The 21521-nt window shown below is 42.0% G+C and overlaps 1 protein-coding gene across 1 annotated transcript in view; it reads left to right on the top strand.

Moving 5' to 3' along the window:
* The window catches only part of SORCS1 (sortilin related VPS10 domain containing receptor 1), a 217884-nt gene extending 196564 nt beyond the window's left edge, over positions 1 to 21320 (top strand). The window contains exons 22-25 of the mRNA XM_081104694.1: positions 3351 to 3450; positions 19138 to 19243; positions 19367 to 19527; positions 20964 to 21320. Coding sequence (XP_080960820.1) covers positions 3351 to 3450; positions 19138 to 19243; positions 19367 to 19527; positions 20964 to 20971 — 375 coding nt within the window. The 3' untranslated portion in view covers positions 20972 to 21320. The remainder of the gene's footprint in view (positions 1 to 3350; positions 3451 to 19137; positions 19244 to 19366; positions 19528 to 20963) is intronic.
* Positions 21321 to 21521: the final 201 nt, after the last annotated feature.

The raw sequence follows: 21521 nt of genomic DNA, 5'->3' as shown, positions 1-21521 counted from the left end.
GAGGAAAATGTTTCTGCCAAAAATGCCCAGGGACTAAGAGTCAAACAATATTGCAGTCTAGACTCAACTCTTCAAATATTAAAAACTGAGGTATATCCTGTAAGGTCCGTGTTCCTTCCCAAGCAGATACCAGCACTAACACCTGAAAGATTCGGAGTTAGAAAAACAAAACAAAACAACAAAAATATGCAATTGTACCGATATAAATTGTGCAATGCATAGATAATATACTTAAAACACATACATGACCATTGACCTGATGAAAACAATAGAGGACAAACACTTCTGTAAGTGGCATGGAAAACATTTAAAATATTGTCAACAGTTTGACATTCATTTATGTGAGTAGAGAAGTACAGGTTGTAATTGAAATGATTCTTGTATGCAAGGTGAATTTTATTTAGTTTTATCTCCGTGTATAATTTCTTTCCTGCAAACGATGTGTTCTTCATTGCATGTCCTTTGACACAAGTTAAATATATGAAACATACCTTTTGCTGTTGGATGATTTTTTCATAGCCTGCTTAATTTGGTCAATGACACAGATAAAGCCAATGAAGCAATGTTATAAATGAAAACAAATAAAATTCTGGGAAGTTCATCATATTCATAAGGGACTATCTAGAAGTATGACATTCTGATGAACTTTATTTTCTTGTTTAGTTATTTATATTACTCACTTGAGGAAAAAAACATTCTCAGGGATAAGAAATCTATATCACTCCACCTGCTTGAAAAAGAAAAGTCTTTCTTTGGCAAATGCATATTCCCTTTTGTCCACATGATGGACTCCACGACACAGAGCATTTCCTTAATTACCTCTGATCAGTCTTTCCTATTTGAATTAAAACATTTTCCTATAAATATGTGTGTACATGTACATATCTACATGATAAACATATTTTATACATACATGATTACTATCTACATATTTCATATATATATATTTACACATTTCTGTATGTGTACATGTGTTCATTTCATAATCAAAACGTTTATGATTGACCTCCACTGAAAATCCAGGGTCAAATCCCTATAAAGACCTTACAAATTGAATGAGAAGAACAAGGTTAAATGGGAACTGGGTGTCACAACAATGTAGAGAACTCGGAGGAAAAGCATTCTTCAGTCTGTGTTAGAAACCCGCTCTTCCTGTAAACCCGGAGCGTAATGAAAGGTACCCAGTGCCCAGGGAAAAGAACAGCCTAATATAGAGAACAAAGCTGTTTTCGATATAATTGTATGATGATCTTGTTTTTATGCATGGTTTGCCAAATGGAAACGTTAGAGAGGCTGAGCTTGCACGGATCCCAGGTGCTCAGCTACAGGTAACTGACAGTCCTCCAGCAAAGAAGTTCATCCGCAGGGCAGTCCACTCTGTGACCAAGGAGAGGTTTCCAGAAGGGACTTGGCTTCAAAACAAAACCACCCGACCCTGCTTAACTGCTGAAAGAATTAAATGCGTCATTTCTGTGACTCAGTGGATTAAATTAAATTCTATAAATATAAAAGGAAACACATGTAATAATTTAGCAGAATCATGGTCAGGGAGCATCTAATTAGACTTAAAAGTAACATAAATAAATACTAAATTGATGATTAGGATATTAAAAATAAGGCAAGGTGACCAAATCATAATAGGAGTGAGCCCAGGCTAGTGTGGCTCAGTTGGTTGGAATATCCTCCCATGCACCAAAGGGTTGTGGGTACCATTCCTGGTCAGGGCACATATCCAGGTTTCAGGTTCAATACCCAGTCAGGGTGCATGCAGGAGGCAAATGATCCATGTTTCTCTCTTTCTCTCTCACATCCATATCTATCTCTCTCTCTCTCTCTCTCTCTCTCTCTCTCTCTCTCTCTCTCTCTCTCTCTCTTGCTAGCTCTTCCTCTCTCCCTCTCAGGAATGAAAGCACATCCTTGGGTTCGGATTTAAATAAAAATTATATATATAAAAGCCTAAGCTACTACCAGCCAATTGGCTAGTAGCTATGATGCGCACTGACCATCAGGGGGCAGACGCTCAACGCACAGGCATGAAAACATGGAACAGACTGATGACTCTCAGGGGGAGAGAGAAGTGGGGAGGGCAGGAAGAGATTAACCAAAGATCTTATATGCATACTGGGGTTCCCTGGCCTGGCCTGCTGGGATAGGGCCGATACCAGCTCTCCAACATCCCCCTAGGGGTCCCAGATTGTGAGAGGGCACAGGCCAGGCCTAGGGACCCCACTGGTGCACGAACCCATGCACCGGGCCTCTAGTAATAATAATAATAATAGGAGTGTGTTGATAACTTTTCATAATTTGCTCAAAAATATAAGCAAAGCAAAGCAAATTGAGCTGGGTTTTTTACTTTAAACTGAACAGTTTTACTTTGACTTTAAAACCTTACCTTATACTCTTACTACCTAAATAAAGCTCTTTGTCCCATGTTGGGGTTAAATATTCTGAGGCCCAGAATTCCCTGCATCTGTCTAATACACATGTCAGCCCAAGTAGCCAGTCAGCTGATGTCCTACACCTGAAACAAGGGTCAGCCAATTCATTACTTAAGTTGTGGTTGCACTTTATTTCAACTATATAATGTATTATTTTAGAAGAACTCCATTTGTCATTAAATATTCATAAAGTAGCTATCCTGTGAAAACCACAAGGCATAGGTTGGGGAAGGGGTGGGCGGCATAGGGAGGAATAAGGTGGAATCTAGCAGTTAATAAAATACTTGTATATGAATCTCACCACACTGTATAACTTGTGCATGTCTGCTTCTTTTAAGCTCTGTGTATGACAGATTTTAAAAACTGGGAATGACTTTTCTAAGCTATCACAGGATAGTTTTTAATTGTAAAAAGTATTTGATGTACTAATTATTTGACCTATTTTGTAGCATTTAGCATGTAAAGTCAGGTCATGCTTAAAAATAATTATTTCTACCCGACTGGTGTGGCTCAGTGGTTGAGTGCTGACCTATGAACCAGGGGATCACAGTTCTCTTCCCCATCAAGGCACATGCCCAGGTTGTGGGCTAGATCCCCAGTGTGGGCATGCAGGAGGCAGCTGATCAATGATTCTCTCTCATCATTGATGTTCTCTCTCTCTCTCTCTCTCTCTCTCTCTCTCTCTCTCTCTCTCTCTCTTCCTCTCTGAAATCAATAAAAATATATTTTAAAAAATAATTATTATTACTTCTTCATATTCTGGAATAAAGCATCCTATTAAAACTTATTTATGTAATTCACAAGCATACTATTGGGAATGCCTTGGTAAACGCAATACATATTGCTCAGCACATGTGTTTATAGTCAGTGTGACAGTTTTGGTGGCACCCACTGTGACGCTGCTTCTTTCAGATATCGGAGCTGCTGATCCACAAGCTCAACCAGAACTCGGTGCACTTTGAGCTGAAACCCGGGATCCAAGTCCTCGTCCACGCGGCACACTTAACAGCAGGTCAGTTTGCATGTCCCCTGTCTTTCCTAGTGGCTCCAGTAAAGGGGATTCTCAATCCTTTCATCATAGCAAAACTGTATGGTGTCGCTCCTTATCAGAAAGGCAACACAATAAAGTGCATTTTCTTAGTCCTGGCGAAAACCAATAATGATTCACCTAAATACATACTCCTCAAAGAATAGCAAGTTTCATCTGAACAGAAATCTTAAATATAAAGTTAATTCTACAAATAACATTTTTTTCCCCGGTCTTTCTGCAAAACCTTATTTTCAAATTATTCATGTTACAAATATTTTTTTAAAGTTTTGAGATACAGTAGTCAGTGGAAATACCTGGGACTTAGCAATTGTACAGGGCTATAGCCAGGAATTGAATCTCAAGTTGGTCATGATCTTACAAATTAACTAATGTCATTGAGTTTCTGTCTCTTCACCTATAGAAGGTAGGAGACATAAACCCTCTTCCTAAGGCTAAATAGAAGTCTCAATGATAATGCAGGTAATCCCATGTAAATAGAAATAGCTATCATTGGTTGTATCAATACTAAATTAAATTAATATTTATTGAGTACTTATTTTTGCAAATTACTTTCCTGGTACAGTAGGAGATGATCTTTGTCCCCAAAATACATATGATCTGGTTGTGATGGGGCAAAGTTTGCTGTAGCAGTGGTGGTGGTGCTCTGGAGTGGGGGGGATGGGCAGTGGTGGGGTATCTCAGGGAGTAACGTGCCTACATGCTCAGGTAGGGAGGCAAAAGGGCATACTTAGGCACTTAGAGTTTTCAATCTTGCAGCCAGACCAATGGTTTTCATCTTGGCCCCATCACTGACTCACTGTATAGAACTTGAGAAGAGACTTCATTTCTCTGGGCCTTAGAGATGCCAGTAGCACCTATGTCAGTGGGATTGTGTGAGGGTTGCGTTAATTTAAGTAATGCACTTAGAGTAATGTCTGGCAGATAGTAAGCTATTGTGTGTGTTTTTCTTTTTACTCCTTATATTATTAACAAAGATGTATAGGAAATGTAAATCAGAAATAAATTATACCCAGTCAAATGATACAGGAAAGGATCTTGGAGAAGGTGGATGGATGGTTAGGATTAAATGCCAGAGATATTCTAAGCACCAAAGCACCAAGGAAGGAACATGGAATAAGTAGGGACAAAGAGCAAGAGTTTCCAAATTTAGTCTCTGGTTTCCTGGAGACTATGGAAGTGTGCCTAGGTCTATAGGAAGGCCAAGAAGGTTGGCCTCTTTTCTCTTAATATTGTATCTTTTCCTTTTATTATGATTTCATAATTTTTTGTTAAAAAATAATCCCTCTGCCTTAAAGGAATGAATATTTAAAAGTCACTATGCCTGCCCATCTGGTGTGGCTCAGTGGTTGAGCGTTGAACTATGAACCAGGAGGTCACAGATTGATTCCCAGTCAGGGATGGATTGATTTCTAGTCAGGGCACAGGCCCAGGTTGTGTGCAGGAGGCAGTCAATCCATGACTCTCTCTCTCATCATTGATGTCTATCTCTCTCTCTCTCCCTCTCCCTTCCTCTCTGAAATCAATAAAAACAAATTTTAAGTCAATCTTCCTAAACATGGGATATGGAGGTAGAGTGTGGAACTCCGCCAGGCTTGGCAGTGTGTACTTCCTTTGCTGGGCTTTGGAAAAGCTTTGAGCAGAGGTATGGCTGATTCTGAGAGTGACTTGAGGAAGATGACTCATAAGAGGAAGGGGGACTGAATCAAATTGATTTGTTATTCTACAGCTTGCTATCCTAATGCATCCATTGAACAGACATTTATTGAGTGCCTGCCTGCTCTGAGCCAAGCAGTGTTCTCTGAATGGCATAGTCTCTGCCTTCATGAAGCTTCCATCACAAGGGAAAGCTGGGCAGGAAGCAAATTAACAAATGTCATGTTTCGAATTATATTGCTGAAGAAAATGCCCTGAAGAAATAAAGTGTAAGAAATCAGAAGTATTAAGTAGCCCCTACTAGAGCAACCCCTTAGCTAAAGGTCTGCCTACTTATCTCAGGGCATTTGATGATCTAAATTGGCCGTTTCCTACCAAGAAGGTTGACTTTTGGCCTTTGGTGAATAGTGGTGACTGACACATGACTGTTACACATAGCTAGTTAAAGCGAATGAACAATGTCCAGAAACATCATGCTAATAGCCATGCCACTGACAACTTTTGTCAAATCAGTAGAAAGCAACTACTTGAAATAGTTTTAAATGGGTTTACTGCACTGACCTGTGTGTCGCAGTGGTTAGAGCGTTAGCCTGCAGACCAAAGATCATGGTTTTGATTCCTGGTGAGGAGCACATACCTGGGTTGAGGGTTCGGTCCTTAGCCCCATTAGGGGCACATGTGGGTAACCAATCTATGTGTCTCTCTCACATCAATGTTTTTCTCTCTTTCTCTTCCTTTCCCTCCCTCCTTTCTATTGCCTCTAAAAATCAATGGGAAAAATATCCTTGGGTTAGGATTAACTGAAAAACAAAAGGTTATTTGTTTATTTAATTTAAATGATGGTCCAATCTGTTTAGGGGGAAGACTGAACCTCACCTACTTCATCACCTGGGAGGCAAAATTTGCTTTACAGCATGCTCACCTTCTAAATAAGCACTGTCTTCAGGCAGTATATTTTGCTTTCAGCTGGGTGCCTTGATTTCTTAGGAAACACTCCCCTGTTATTTACCAGGGGCCTCTGTTAGAAAGGGGAGCATCACAGATCAGAATAGAGACCTAACCTACTTTCCCAGTCTATCATTCTAGAGGCCACTAACATTTCATTCGTTTCTTCTCCCAAACCTCTCATCTATCAGTTATGTTATGTGCCTGGTTTTTATTGACCTCATTGTCATATCACATTCCAAAGATGGTCAGATGGTCAGAGCATGTTGCTGAATTTGAAATCTTATCTCAAATGTTTCTTAAGGATGCTTTCCTATAATGACATCTGGTATAGAGCTGGGATCAAGCTGAAAAATAAGAATAAAAAAAGTAGGCATTTAATTGAAACTGGTTTGGCCAGTGGCTTGGCCAGAGAAAGGGATACAGCAAAGTCATCCATGAATCCATGTGGGAGAAAAAGCCCATTCCCCATAGCAATGACAGGTTTATTGTGATTGGTTTAAGCTCCAGGTGGCAAGGAATAATGCAAAATTTGGAAGATCTGGAAAATTTCCCTAATTAATGTTCATAGTTTATTCCGTAATGGGGAATTTGGAGAGCAGGACTCAGATCTCTGGGAAGAAGGACCGGCCAAAGGGAGGGATATTTCTGGGAGCTCAGGTAAGCACACTGAGATTTGAATGAGAGCGCCCTGCAGTTCACGTATGTATAATGTGAGGTTGCCAAAGAATAAGACAATAACAATACAGTTCAAGGCAGAAGCCCAATCTTAAATGGGGCCAATTTGGATAGAGTGAGAAAAATATTTGATTTCCAACCATTGTGGCTGTTTGAGAGTCTTCCCTGTTAGATTTGATAGTAGGACCTTTTGGTGTTGTAATTCCCAACCCAATCAACTGGCTTATTGAGCTTCCTGTTATGACTGGCTCAGGGGCTGGAGTGGATGTAGACTTGTATTGGAATAATTAGCTCTAGTTAGAAGAGTAAAGGAAAAGAATGTGAAGGGCTGACTCAGTAACTTGGTTTTGGAAACTTCTGTTATGTTGAGTTTAGCCATGCTTGTCATAATAGTGTTAGAACTGGTAGTACCCACAGGTACCAGCTCACTCAGCCAGACTTCTATATACTAAAGACAATGTTTGTGTTAAGATTAGTATTTCAGTAATTGTGATAAAGAAGTAAGATATATGTGGGCCAAGTTGTCTGTTGAAGATTGTTACTAAGTTAGCTGCAACTGTATGATTTTTTAAAAAACTATTTGAACAGAGTGTTGGAGTATATCTACTGAGACAGTGGAGGAAGTTCCTTTGAACATAGAAAGCTTGGCATGTGGGGTGGGGGAGTCAGTGCATTGAGACACTTGCCACAATTTCTTTTATTAAGTTAAAATGAACACATTCCTATTTATGGGTATGAAGAAACCTGGGGAAAAGAAAAAACAAGGAGGAAGAGTATTTGATGCAGATCTTTCACCTCAGCTATCTTTCCCTCCTTCTTTTCCTCCTGCCGCAGGCAGAAGAAAACACAATTTTTTTTTTCAAAAAAGGAAAAAGGGCCACTGTTTGCAACATTTCATGTCTCATAAGCAGGATTGCTAATACCTTCCCAGGGACCATTATAGCACACTGCTGCATTCCATTAATTGCTCAGCAGATGTTCAGCAGCCTTCTTTTAAAAATGTTTGAGCCAGAATATGTTGCTGGTGAAAGAGGCAATGCATAATTTGGTTTGTCTCCAAGGAAAAAGAACTGTCTCCTTTCAGGAATTTACTATCCTTATTTTGTGTCTCAAATTCAGCTCCCTGTTAAGTTTTATGGGAACACAAGGTAAGCATTTCCAGATACCTGGGTGTCATTAGAGATTGGATTGAATTCGTTTCCCACCCCCGCTCTCATGGTCTATCGGGGAATTCATTAACTTTGATACCTAAGCTGAGCTAAACTTCGTTTTAGCAGTCCTTGTTTATTCTCAGCCTTTCCTCTGCTTCTCCATTTCTGTGCAATTACTCTTGAGACCATACCACTTCTGACAGATATGTTTCTGAAATTCTCCTTGCAGAAAGGAGAGATGTGAAAATGTGTGAAACGGGGAGAGAAAGAGGTGTTGTCTGGAAGTTTGAGGGAGGGCGATGGCCATGGTGGCTCTCTTTGGCTTTTAGAACTTGATGGTAGCTGGCATCAGTGTTTAGCAGAAAAAGGCTAGGATGTTACAAAACAACCCAGGGAGTTGGAAAAGGGAGTAGACATCTATCAAGCTGGATGTTGGACTGGACACACTGGTGTTTTGACTGAAGTGTACCTTTCCTCATTCTATTCCCAACTGGACTATTTCTCCCCCTTCTCCATCTGTCTACACCTCCTAAGTCTATTTTTATTTTAAGGCTCAACTCAATGCCAACATGTGCATGAATCTTTTCTAGAGACCTTTCCCTGGATTTCATCTATCCCTTGTCTGAGCTCACAGACAAGGGATAAATGAAAATCTTTATTAAAATATTTAAAATCTTTATTGTTGCCATCATCATCATCACTCTTATTTAATTTCTTAAGGACACAGTTTAGCATAACTTAATATTGTCTCCACCGTGGTACCCAACAGAGAACTTGCAACATATCAGGTGCTCAATAAGTATTGCTTTATAAATAATTAGATGTATCATCAGTTTCTAAGTTGAAGAGATATATTCAAAATCTCGTTCTCCCACTTACCTGCAGATTCAGTTTGTTTAATTTAGAACCTGTTCTATGAGATGCTGCGTCTTACCAAATAATTGATAAATGAATAGTCTAGCATTCATTTATCTAATAAGCATCCAGGGAAAACCCATCTCTTGTTTTTCTTGTGCCAGAATATGTAATTTATTACATATTATAATCATTGTTATACACATTTTGGGAAAGGGAAGGTTGAAGGACAATGAGAGTTCTGTATTCTGGAAGAAGAGGTTCTGGAGACAACAGGAGTAGGGCAGGCTTGAGGGGCTGTTCCTGAAAGAGACTAAAGCAGGTGTAATTTAAGGGCCATTATTTTCCTGCTCTGGCCCCTGGGGGGAATGTTTTAAATATCAGAGAGCACCCTCACTTCATGAAAGAGCTCAAGTCACACACCTTAGGGCGCACTATCCTCACTTTATCAGACAAGCTGGCCCTTCCTCATGTCATTTGTGACATCTCCCTTGAGTTCTCTCTCCTCCATGCTTTTACCCTGCCTTCTATTTTTTCACTTATTTATGTGATTTTGTACTTCTTTATATTCTTTTTTTAAGAGCTATGATGTCATCTTAGAGAGAGGGTTTTTGTTTGTTTGTTTGTTTGTTTGTTTGTTTCCAGCAAGACTCACAGGACGGCTCTGAAACTGCTGCAGAACATTTCACCTCTGTAGGTTCTTATGGAAAAAGAAACGTGGCCCGTTACAAAAATATCCCTAAAATGCCAATAATCTTCTCATGGCCTCTAATAGCTTGGACTTTACTCAAGGATAAGTTCCAGTTTAGATTTATTCTCTTGTTTATCACATGATTCTGTGCCTCACTTTGTCATTGTTCCTTTAAAACGATGGTTCATGCAGGGATATGAAATGAATTAGAACCCTCACTCACTCCACACTGGCTAGACATGAGGCACAAATACTAATCGCATGAAGCTTTACTCATTCTAAATCAAGAGGATGAAAAATATTCCATATAGAAGGTTCAGTACAGACCAGTGATGGCGAACCTATGACACGCATGTCAGAGGTGACACGTGAACTCATTTTTTGGTTGATTTTCCTTGTTAAATGGCATTTAAATATATAAAATAAACATTAAAAATGTAAGTCTTTGTTTTATTATGGTTGCAAATATCAAAAAATTTTTATATGTGACACGGCACCAGAGTTAAGTTAGGGTTTTTCAAAATGCTGACTCGCCAAGCTCAAAAGGTTCGCCATCACTGGCCTAGACGAACCTTCATGTTGAATAGGAGCTCACCAAAGGAAGGAAAACGAAGCACACCCAGTTGGAATGCTGTGTTGAGCAGAAGCACAGCAAGGTGATACCATATGGTTTATGTGTTGAGTGAGGCATAGTTGGACATGGTCTGGAACACCTAGATACTTGCTCTCAAATATTCCCATTGGGTATATTTCCTGAAGGTAAAATTATGAGTCGGGGAAAGAGAAAGGGATGAAATTCAGGGAAGACAAATATGCCTTATATATTATTAACTTTGTTTATCATCCGTGCATGCTAGTGAGAAACCTTTTGTTAATGAAGCTTTGAGATAATAAAATATGATAAACATGGAAAAGGGAAGAAGGGGCAGATGAAGGGATTTAAAAAATAGGTTTGGGCAACAATCCATAATCCTTCCTCTTTTTAAATAAATTATTTACGTATTTACAAGAAGTTTTCAACCCAAGTGGCAACAGGTGGTAATTTATTTGATGGGGGCGGGGGGTGGTTTAGGGGAAGGGGAGAAGAAACTAAAAACCTTGTTGATTCTTCCCTGGTAGAATAGATGAGATTCTTCATGAGAATAGACGTTAAAGAATGGGCTAGCATCTTATTTGAGAACATAAAACCTAACTAGAGTGATTCATACTAAATTACAAACAACAGCACTTCCAAGGTCATTTGCATTTCTCAGGATTTATTTGTTGGGCAAATAATCTGAAACTTGGGGAGCAGGACCTCTACATAGAGGGACTAGAAGAGATGGAGCCCACAGGTTCCCTCAGTACATGTGGGATAAATGAAACCCTGTTTGTGGTTGGGGAGACTCTTTCTAACTCCGTGTAGATCCCTGCTATAAAGACGCTGTTCCTGCGCCTAACTCTGCATCACTGCTACCCAGGAAGATTCACAAAAGCAGAGATTTCTCAGGCCTCACCGCGCACACACCCTGAATCAGAATCCCAGGGAGTGATATCTGGAAATCTGCAATTTTAACAAGTTCCCACAATGATGCCCACGCAGGCCGCCCTGCCCTTCACCAATCTCAACAACCACTCTCACAGAACATTCCAGGGTCAGAAACTCATCTGCATAACAAGGAAAGGAGCCCATCTATCTCTAGCAATAAATCTGATTTATAACTCAGAGCATCCAGTAAAGCAAAGGCATGCTTTAAAAAAAAAAGGGGGGGTGCTGCTGTGATATTAAGAGTAGGAGGAAATTCGTCATCAACATTAAAATCTAATTTCTCGGCATATCTGGTGCCAACCTAATTGGCAGCCTGGGTAGACGACAGTGGGAGTAAGGGGAGAGAAATGAAGCATGTCTCTGGATCTGAGATAGACCACATCCATAATCTAGATGAATGGCAAAGGCCAGCCAAACGCTGTGGCCATGAAGCAGTTGACAAATGATTTGAGTCGCACTAGAGTCTTAGTGGCAGATGTGCTTGGAGAGCCACGAGTTTTATGCAAGTTAAACAAATGATGTTTTCTAGATGCCATTAATGTGCTAGTATGAGCAGAAAACGATCCATCCGCATCTCACTATATTTCTGCATGTCTTGGAGAATGAGGGTGCTCATCAACCCTTAGCTTTTCAGTGGGGTCACTGCCCTTCTGGGGTTTCTGAGACATATGCTTTTAAAAAGAGAAAAGTTAATATTTCTCAAGGGAAGAGCCTCAAATCCCAGGTTTAATTTTTAAAAAAATAATAATACACAGTAACTGCACCCACCCCCTCCCATCTGTCTAGCAGTTGTCTTGTGTAAGCCGTTCTGTTCTAGGAAAACTGCCCTTTGTCAAGGGTATGTGTGGGTTTTTCATAAAACTGTTATCTCGGCCTCCATCGTTGCTGCTGACTGGTTTAATTTCTTTTTCAGGTGTAATAAAAAAGATAGTATCGCAGAGATATTAGAGAATTAATATTTCCAGGCTGCCGTTGTTGTCACTGGCTATGTTATGAGTAAATGTGTGAGGGGCTAAGGAAGTCAGAATTCCAGCCTAGGTCAGGGTACATTGTGAATCCCATGTGAGAATTTCACACGGAGGAAGACCCCTGCCACTTAAGGTAGAATTAACATTGGTCAAGAAGCTTTAGAAAATACAATATAATCTACACCGCGTGGTTATAGATGCAGATGCCAGATTGTGGAGCTCTGAACTGTAAAGTGAAACAAATTGTTGCAGTAACATTTTCCATTTAGGGATGCAATTAGTACTAGTGAAATTCTTCCACAGCCAATAAATTGATCTGTCTCTCTAGTCTCTGGTTTTCTTATTATTTACACAGTTGTCATTTACAAGTCTTTTGTGACTAAAGTCATGCTAATTGTACTTTTCACAAAACTAAATACAGTTTTTTTCCCCTCTATAAATAATTAGGCTTTTTCACAGACACATAGACCCAGTGGCTTCTGCCAGTTATTGAGCTGTTGTGATGTTATAAGTAATAACAGATGTGAAGATATCTAAACATATCCCTATCCCCAGTGTAATTAAATGAATGTGATATTTTCATAAATGTGCCAGGGACCCACAATGAGGTTGCTCCTTAGCTTCTAACAGAGTCTGTCTTCACCATTTCCTGATTCTCTGGCCTCATTAAAGGGCCTGAAATGAGGACAGGGTAACTGGCCTGAATTGGCCAAGCTTGAGGATGTATCTAGAAACTCTTGGGCAGAGGTAGTCAAGGGGGAGGGAGTGATCAGATGAACAACTCATGGGCAGTACACAAACATCAAGATAGAATAAATGGTAGTTAGATGATACTGTTTCCCAAGGGGAGGGCAAGGCAGATAGTCAAGAAAAACTGGCAGTGAAAAAAAGAAGGCAGGAAAATACATATAAAATATAGAGAAGATTCCAGAACCTAGGAAAAGCTACCTCTTAAACACCAAGTTCCTTAAACCTAGAGTGGCCAGAACTGTTGGATTATATCTTTTGTGTCTGCATAAGCTTTATTAGCACTCCCTTTCATTTTCAAAGTGTTCTGGTTTAGAAGTGAACATTTATGGTCATCATACTTAGACCCTGCTACCCTACCAGTGGGGACAGAAGTCCAGAACAAGATAAAGAATTGGATAAAGTAGAACCCAAAGGTGAGAATTGCTCATTGGATATTTAACTAGTAGAAAGAGAAGAGTTCTGAGGAAAGAAGATATGCATAACCTATTGCTATGTAATCAAACACCTAGGTATTCAGTGGCTTAACAATAAGTATGTGTTACTGCTTATGAGACTGTGAATCAGCTGGGTGGTTCTGGTCTGTGCTTATTGTGTGTCTACAATCAGCTATGGATTGTTGGGTAGAGAGCTCTATTGACCTTTGCTGGGCTGCCCCACATATATTGGGGGTCAGTTAGATGTAAGCTGCTCTAGAATGGCCTCAGTTGGAATAATTAAACTCCCCTCCACGTGAAGGACGTGTTCTCTTATCCTTCAGCAGGCTTCTCCAGGCTTGTTCACACATGGCAGTGATAGGATTCTGGGAGGGGCAGAGAAAGAGAAAGTACTCAAGGCCTGGAAGCTCACAATTGGCATACCATCACTTCCATTTCATTCCACTCCCAAATCACATCATAATGTTAGCTCCAATTCAAGGGGTGAGGAAATAGATGTCACCTCTTGATGGGATAAGTTTCAAACTCAAATTGTACAATGTGTGGACACAGATAGAAGTAGAGAATTGACCCAGCAATGCAGTTTATCCATAGCCAGCTTGGTCCACTGTTAGCAATAAAGACATGTATTTTTGTGTTTTGTTTTGCTTTGTTTTCTTTTAGTGACCCAGAAAATATAAAGTTCAGGCACACACTAAGGACAAGGACTAGAGGTTTTATGAGTAGCAGTAGGTGGGGCCTTCTATGTGGTACGCTCAAACACAGATGCATATGTAGCTTGTTACATATTCTGGGACCTACTCTCAGAAACTGATGTATGTTTTCTCAAGTGAACCCTTAGAAACGGCTTTTTTACAAGTTCTCCACGTGATTCTATTCAGGCAGTCTGTTAACTATACTTTGAGAAATTATTTACTTAGGAAGTAGGATTCTTCCTTGACTTTCAATCCTAGAAAACAAAGGCATCCTTCTCTTCCTCTCTGTTCAGCATGGTGATAAGCTTGGTCTTTGTGGTACCCATGGTTGTTATTAGTTGGCCAAGTGACCTCAACATCTGGTGACTAGATGTTCTTAGAGACTCATCCAAAGTTGAGAATTAGCAGCAGAACTTCATGAGTCATTAGAGCTTCCCTGGGAATTCCCACTCAATCTGGCCTCCAAGATCTTGGCTTCAATTCAGTAGGGCATAGCCATCCTTAAGACTTCCCAACTGGGTTGGATTTGAACCAGAGAAAAGGCCTATTGGCCAAGTGAGGGTGCTCTGTACATGTAAACCTTTCTGCACTCTAGATAATCTTTCTCTCTGTGCTCATACCATCTCAATTTCTAAAAAAGGTATTTCAGACCACATGGATTTTATGATATTCAAGGCATGTCACTAGAAGCCTAGCTTGGCTCTCTTTGGAGGAAAGAGAAAAAAAGAAAGAAAATCAAGCTGTGGTGAACTTGCTTTTGCAACCTTTTGATAGAACCAACTTCTGGATTAGGGATGTAATAACAGTTCAAAGTGTCAAGATCATAGTGCAGATAGACGCTCTCTAAGGAAGTCTCTTGGATAGAATGAGAGTGAATACAGACAGCAACAAGGGTTTTCTGCATGGCTTTCCTAGTCATGGTGTGGACTTTAAAACTTGGAAATAACCATACAAAGAGCCAAGGCTGCAGCAAAGGGGAAAGTGGTGCTCAGGAGGAGGCATTTCTTAACATGTGTTGTGTGGCACATGGGTCTGTGGTCTAATGAGTGTGTGAAACTCTGAAGTTAAATTAGTTTTGTTCATGCACGATTGCTGTGAACTTTCAACATAATATACTCTTGAGCATCATGCGTCTCCAAGATGGGGAATTCCCATCTAACACTTCTAAAAAGTATTTGACCACAGAACTCTTTCGTCATCTTTCAGGGCTGGTTTTCTATAGAATACGCTTTCAGCTATATGGTAGCAATGACATGATGATATTAAAAACTAGAGGCCCAGTGCACAAAATCATGCATGGGTAGGGTCCCTATGCCTCGCCAGCTCTCGGGACTGATCAGGTTCCCCGCCTCACCACCTCCCTGCCTCCCTGCCTCCTCTTTCCCTCACCACCCACACGCCACCACTGCATGGTTCCCTCTGATTCCTCGCCTCCTCACCTCCACTGCTGGTCACCCTTCATGTTTGCGCCACCCCCAGGTATCAGCGCACATCATTTACAAGCGATCAAACTTCCGGTCTCCCAGTCAAACTCCCAAGGAGACACTTTGCATATTAGCCTTTTATATATATAGATATTGGGCATGCCTGGCCAATGTGGCTCAGTGGTTGAGCTTCAACCTATGAACCAGGAGGTCACGGTTCGATTCCTGGTCAGGGCACATGCCTGGGTTGCGGGCTCAATCCCCAGTGTGGGGCATGCAAGAGGCAGCCCCATCAATGATTCTCTTTCATCACTGATGTTTCTATCTCTCTCTCTTTCCTTTCTTCTCTGAAATCAATAAAAATATATTTAAAAATATATATTGGGCATGTACCAGACACTATGCCAGTGATGGCAAACCTATGACACGTGTGTCAGAGGTGACACGTGAACTCATTTTTTGGGTTGATTTTTCTTTGTTAAATGGCATTTAAATATATAAAATAAATATCAAAATATAAATCTTTGTTGTACTATGGTTGCAAATATCAAAAAATTTCTATGTGACACAGCACCAGAGTTAAGTTAGGTTTTTCAAAATGCTGACACACCGAGCTCAAAAGGTTCGCCATCACTGCGACAATGCTAAGGCTTCAAAGATATTATCTTACTTTATTCTCACAACTTTCTAAAATAAACATGTTTTATCTCCATTATGTAGATGAGGGAACTTAGATTCAGTTTAAGCCACTTAGCCATAAGTGGAAGAGAATCTGACTCCACAAAAGGGACCATATCTATCAATTCACCCTAAATGTGGAATTTTGACTTTGCTCTCACACATGCAATCTATGACCATTTATTTAGCTCTCACTATATACCAAGACTGTTGTTATTACTGTAAGCATGGCTATTATTATGATCAATCTAGGTGTTCATGCACAGAAGGTGAAACTTCGGTGCATTTCTGAGGTCCTCATGGGATTTTAGAACTGTGTTTGCCAGCACCCACACTGAGAAACGTCCGGTGACTTGCAGTGCTGTCCTGTCCTTGTTGCTCTGTGCATGAATAATGGCAGATAAGCTGCTCAGCACTTTCCTCTCTGCTTCCACCTTGTTTATGCTGCAATTGGAGAGGGATTAAGTTTTGCTAATTCCACACAACAAGCTAAAGCCCATTTATCACAATTTTCCATTCCTCAGCAAAACATACAAACGCCCCTAAGTGTTGGGCAAACTAAGACATGCAGCTGCTGTCGTATGGAGCAATAATGGCCTGTTTATATGCGGGCGCAGCTCAGCAAGAAGACTACAGAGGGCAATGGTATCGGTCTCCCTCCCTCCTCTGCCTGCTGCGTCTGCTTGCCCACTGGCCTGCCTCTGTGAAGTGCGGAACGGGTGGGAGAGGGAGAGGAGTGGGTTATAGAACATGGGACACAGAAGCTCATTTCCCAAAATAATGTGCTAATTACTAAACAGTATTAATGCCGCTTGCTTAGGAATGTGGATTTGAGTGGGAGTGGTTTAGAATTGGAAGAGTTAAGCTAGAGATGGGGGAAGGGAAGGAGAATAGAGTCCGTGTGTGTGTGTGTGTGTGTGTGTGTGTGGTGGCTTTCTGTCTTAGAGAGGCTAGCCAAAGTAATTTCTTCTCTTCAGCTTTTCATTTATTTCAAATGCCAAACCCTTAAAGCAGCCTTAAGATTCTTCCTAGTTATAGCACAACACTGATATCCTGCTTATTCTAAAAGAGCTGTCAGCTAGGAATTAGAAGTTTAGCAAATAACCTGCCTCTAACCATCCTAACCATCTTCATCCTCTCTGGGTCTCCATTTGTTCCCAAAGTAAAGGTTTGCATTAGAAGATTGCCTTTAAAATATCTTCCTATTCTTATTTCCTTAATCGTGATAATGTGGAGAGAGCAAGAGACCTTATCTTTTAGAGGTGTATATGAATTTGTAAGGTAGCTGAGATTTGCTTCAAAATAATCCAGTGGTTGGGGGGGTTGTGGGGAGTAGATGAAGGTAGAAAGGAAATGATAATACTGTTGATTTATGGTCATGGAAACAGGTGGTGGATCCATGAGACTTCATTTCTCTAGGCACACATAATACACATATATACAGATATGTGTATATACATGTCATCCAAGTTTCAAAGTGTATGATTTTAAAACTTAATATTTTAACTTGTGCCATTTGTTCATTTACTTCTTGTGCTATTGTTCTTGCCTTAATTCTCTGTCTGAAAACTATCTTTTAAAATTTCTTCTATCCCTCACTGAAATGCAAGCCTAGGGTTGAGTATATATGAAGTGGTGGGGAGGGGCGTCCCTTAGCCTGGCCTGTGCCCTCTCGCAGTCTGGGAGCCCTTGGGGAATGTTCAACTGATGGCTAAGCTAGCAGGCAGTCGGACATCCTTAGCACTGCCCTGGAGGCAGGAGAGGCTCCTACCACCACTGCTGCGCTCACCAGCTGTGAGCCCAGCTCAGGGCTTCTGGCTGAGCGGCACTCCCCCTGTGGGAGCGCACTGACCACCAGGGGGCAGCTCCTGCATTGAGCATCTGTCCCCTCGTGGTCAGTGCATGTCATGGCAACTGGTCGTTCCACCATTCAGTCTATTTGCATATTAGCCTTTTACTGTACAGGATGACCAGACAGCCTAGAGAAGCCTCGAGCCTTGTCAGAGATCATCCGTATTACAGTCACCTGCTCTTGAACTTTAGTGACCAAAACTTTGCACTCTTGGCCCTCAATGGAGAAAAGCCAGAGAAAGTGGTGCTTAAAGGTCACCCACATTTCTGAGTATCAGGCTTTGCTTCAATTGATGGATATTAAAAGGTCAGCATTGAGGCTTCTAAGGGGTACATGTTGCTTGTCTTTTATGCTTGAGCTGTACTATTTTTGCAAAATGTCACTTTTCAAGAGGGCGAAATTTAATTGGAAACAAAGTTTTAAAGTACAACAGATTTGATCCTGAGATGGAAGGGGTTTGGGAGTGGAGAGAGATGTTCCCTGGACCTGCAATCTAAGGGCAGGCTCCTAGAGGGAGAATCCTCTATGGCAGCAAAGGCATCTGTTTAGTCTGAGAGGTGAATTCCACTCACCTAGAAGGCCGCTGCTCCCCAGCACAAGCTGTCAGGGCTTCCAGAGGTTGTAGAAACCACACCCATCGCACACCCCTCCCCCAGCCCTTGAGATATATTCACTAAGCTACCAGTTTTCTGTGTGTAAAAAACATTAGCGTGTTCTGTGACTACTTTTCAGCTCTTCCTTTCACATGACAATGACTGGGATAGCAGTGAGAAAAAATGGATAATTCATATACATATTCCCTTAGTAGATTTTCTGATTATCTGCATTGCTAAGAAGGAAATGCTTACATTCAGTTTATAGGAAAATTGGCTAAGTATATTATTACAAATATTGGTTAGAAAAAAATAGCGGCAGCAGTAGTGGTAAAAGCTAATATTTATAGAAGATTCATATGTGCCCAGCACTGTTATCAGTGCTTTGCATGCATTAACTCATTAGATCCTGACCAAAGCCCCATGAGATATGCACTGCTGTTCTCATCTCAGCCCATGAGGCACATTAAGTTGAAATGACTTGCCCAGGATCCCACACCTTGCTCGTGGTGGAGCTGGCCTTGAATCCAAGTAATCTGGCTTCACTGTCCCTCTGCGGCAGGCCGGCTGGAGCATTCTGAAGGCGGGGACAGGCTCTGACACACCCACGTGTCAGCTGTGTGACGTGCATCTTGTATGCAGGTGCCACGAGGTTTTCTGGGACTCCCCCTGCCTGTAGGTGAGCGCCGTGAGCCTCCCACAGAGTCCCGCCTGCCCACGTCCCTGCTCATGCCCATGCCTTGCTTCCCCCAGCCCCACTGATCGACCTCACCCCGACCCACAGTGGATCCGCCATGCTGATGCTGCTCTCCGTGGTGTTCGTGGGGCTGGCCGTGTTCGTCATCTACAAGTTTAAAAGGTACGTGTGCCTCCGTCCTTGGCTCCCCGCCCCCTTCCTTCTCCGGAACAGGTTCAGAAGCACGTGTCGCACGTGATGTCCGTCTCCCGCGCACGGCAGTGATGGTTTCTGTTAATGTTTTAGGAAGATCCCCGGGATTAATGTTTATGCCCAGATGCAAAATGAGAAAGAACGGGAGATGGTCAGTCGAGTCAGTCCCACTGAAAGCAGGCCCCATATCTCTCAGACTGAACTGAGGAGGCCTGGCCCGCTGATAGATGAGAAGGTGGAATCCCAGCTCATAGGTAAATGATTCCCAGTAGCTGTCAGCCCTTCAGCCTGAGTAGTCAGCGGCTGACTCGCTCTCTAACCCCTTTCTGGCTTGACATAACCACTGTTTTCTACACTAACATCCCTCAGAGAAGCAGCTAAGAGACCTCCTTCCTTGCTTCCTCCCCTTAGAGGGAAAAAGCCTCCCTGCTCCTGTCTAGTTGTCCCCCTCCTCCTCGTGGCTTTGTTCCTCTCTTTGCAAAACCCCTTGCGAAAACGTTGGGCTATAAGCTTTCTTGGGCAAAGAGCAAAACATTGGCTCTGACAAGACTCGGGAAGGGCTGGCTCCAGAGGCTGGCCCTGGTGGCTTGGAGGGCTGGGCAGGGTGTGAGGGACGGGGTACGTGATGACCAGAAAGATATGGCAGCCTCACCTTGAGACCACTTTAAGGAGGGCATCCTGCCCTAGAGGAGTACCAGCCCGATCACCCTGGGGTTTTAAAAAAATCTAGCAGTCATCTAAAAATCGTCCTCCAGAAAACACAGAACCTGTGAATTTTAAGGACAAGAGGCACCAAGTTTGTAGAACAGCCCAGGAGTGGGCTTTCCTGAGAGAGCTACTGGAGGGTTAGATGGGCAGCTCTCTTTCTCCTTTTTTCCTGCCCCCTACCAGAAGTGTTAAAGTTGGCTTTGTCATATACCAATAGAGCCTGTGACGTAAGCATGCAAATCCAACAGTTAGGAATAGAGTCTCCAGGGTGACTGCGAGACCCTCTTATTTATGGCAGAGAAACTTTCCCAAGAAGTTAGACAAATGCGTGAGGCCACCATTGTGACCCATTTCTCTTCTTGTTTCCTCCTGTCTGTTGGCAACAGGAGTTGAAGCCGTAACTGTTCCCACCTAGACCCTGCAATGCTGACTCCGACGGATAAATTACTATGTAACCATTCATGCTTCACTCTAATGTGATGATGTCAAGCCACCTAGCAGGCCCTGATAAGATTGTCACTTGGGGGAAAAATGAGCACCTAAATGAAAACATCACCCTGTCTTTAAACCGATAGCGGACAGCCCCGTGGCTGTGTTAAGGGGAAATTTAAATGCAATGACTGGCTGGTGCTGGAGGTAATAACCACTGCAGCCACGAGGGTGTCCGGTTTTCACAGCGCACTCTCTTTTATCTGGGGAGACAGGGCGATAAATGCGTAATTGCTTTGGGTTGGAAAGAAAAAGGCTTTTCTGTCTGCAAGCCCAGAGAGGCGTTCACCCTGTGCATCCGCTGCTGGAGCTCCCAGGTTGCCTCTCGGTGGGTCACTTGCTTTTCAATCCCATTTCCACGGGGTCCGAAGCACAGCCGCTATTTTCCTTTATCCAAGTAGCCCTCCCTCCCTCGCCAGGACATTGCAAAGTCTCTGACACCTTTCTGTTTCCAGTGTCATTAAATGAGTAAGTGTTACACGTTTTCTCTTAGGAGAGTAGCTTTACCCTCCCCTCCCTCCCCTTCTGCTCAACCTGGTGACTCATCTCTCCGATTGCAAAGAGCAAGACACGCCACTCCACCTTCAACGCCAAAGCGGGGATCTGCTGGGGCACACTTTGCAATTTAAGGAAAACCCCCAGAGGCTCCAGGCGACCTGCTTGCCACCCATCAGGAAAGAATTTCGCTCTTGTCAAGTGCATCACCCTTCATGACCACTAACTCTGTGTTTTCTTTCTTTCTTCTGTTGTTCTGTTTCCTATTTTGCCAGGAAGTATTTCCATAGTTGCTGAGAATCAAAGCACAAACGAAATCCCTACCTATGTAAATGTTTGAATGGAGGACGCCAGTAAAAACAAACAAAAACAAACAAACCAAACAAATAAAGTAAAAACAATCAAAATCCAAACAAACAAACACTCACTGCATCGGGACTTTTTAATTCTCCAGACACAGACGACAAGGGTTGTTAGCTTTAAGCCTGTGCATGTGGACGGTACCTTGAGAACACGCTCGGAGGGGCAGTGGACAGGTGCTCTTTTCATGGAAAAA

The sequence above is a fragment of the Myotis nattereri genome, assembly GCF_964212035.1.
Source record: "Myotis nattereri genome assembly, chromosome: 13".
Taxonomy (NCBI): domain Eukaryota; kingdom Metazoa; phylum Chordata; class Mammalia; order Chiroptera; family Vespertilionidae; genus Myotis; species Myotis nattereri.
This window is presented reverse-complemented; position numbering and strand designations above follow the sequence as displayed.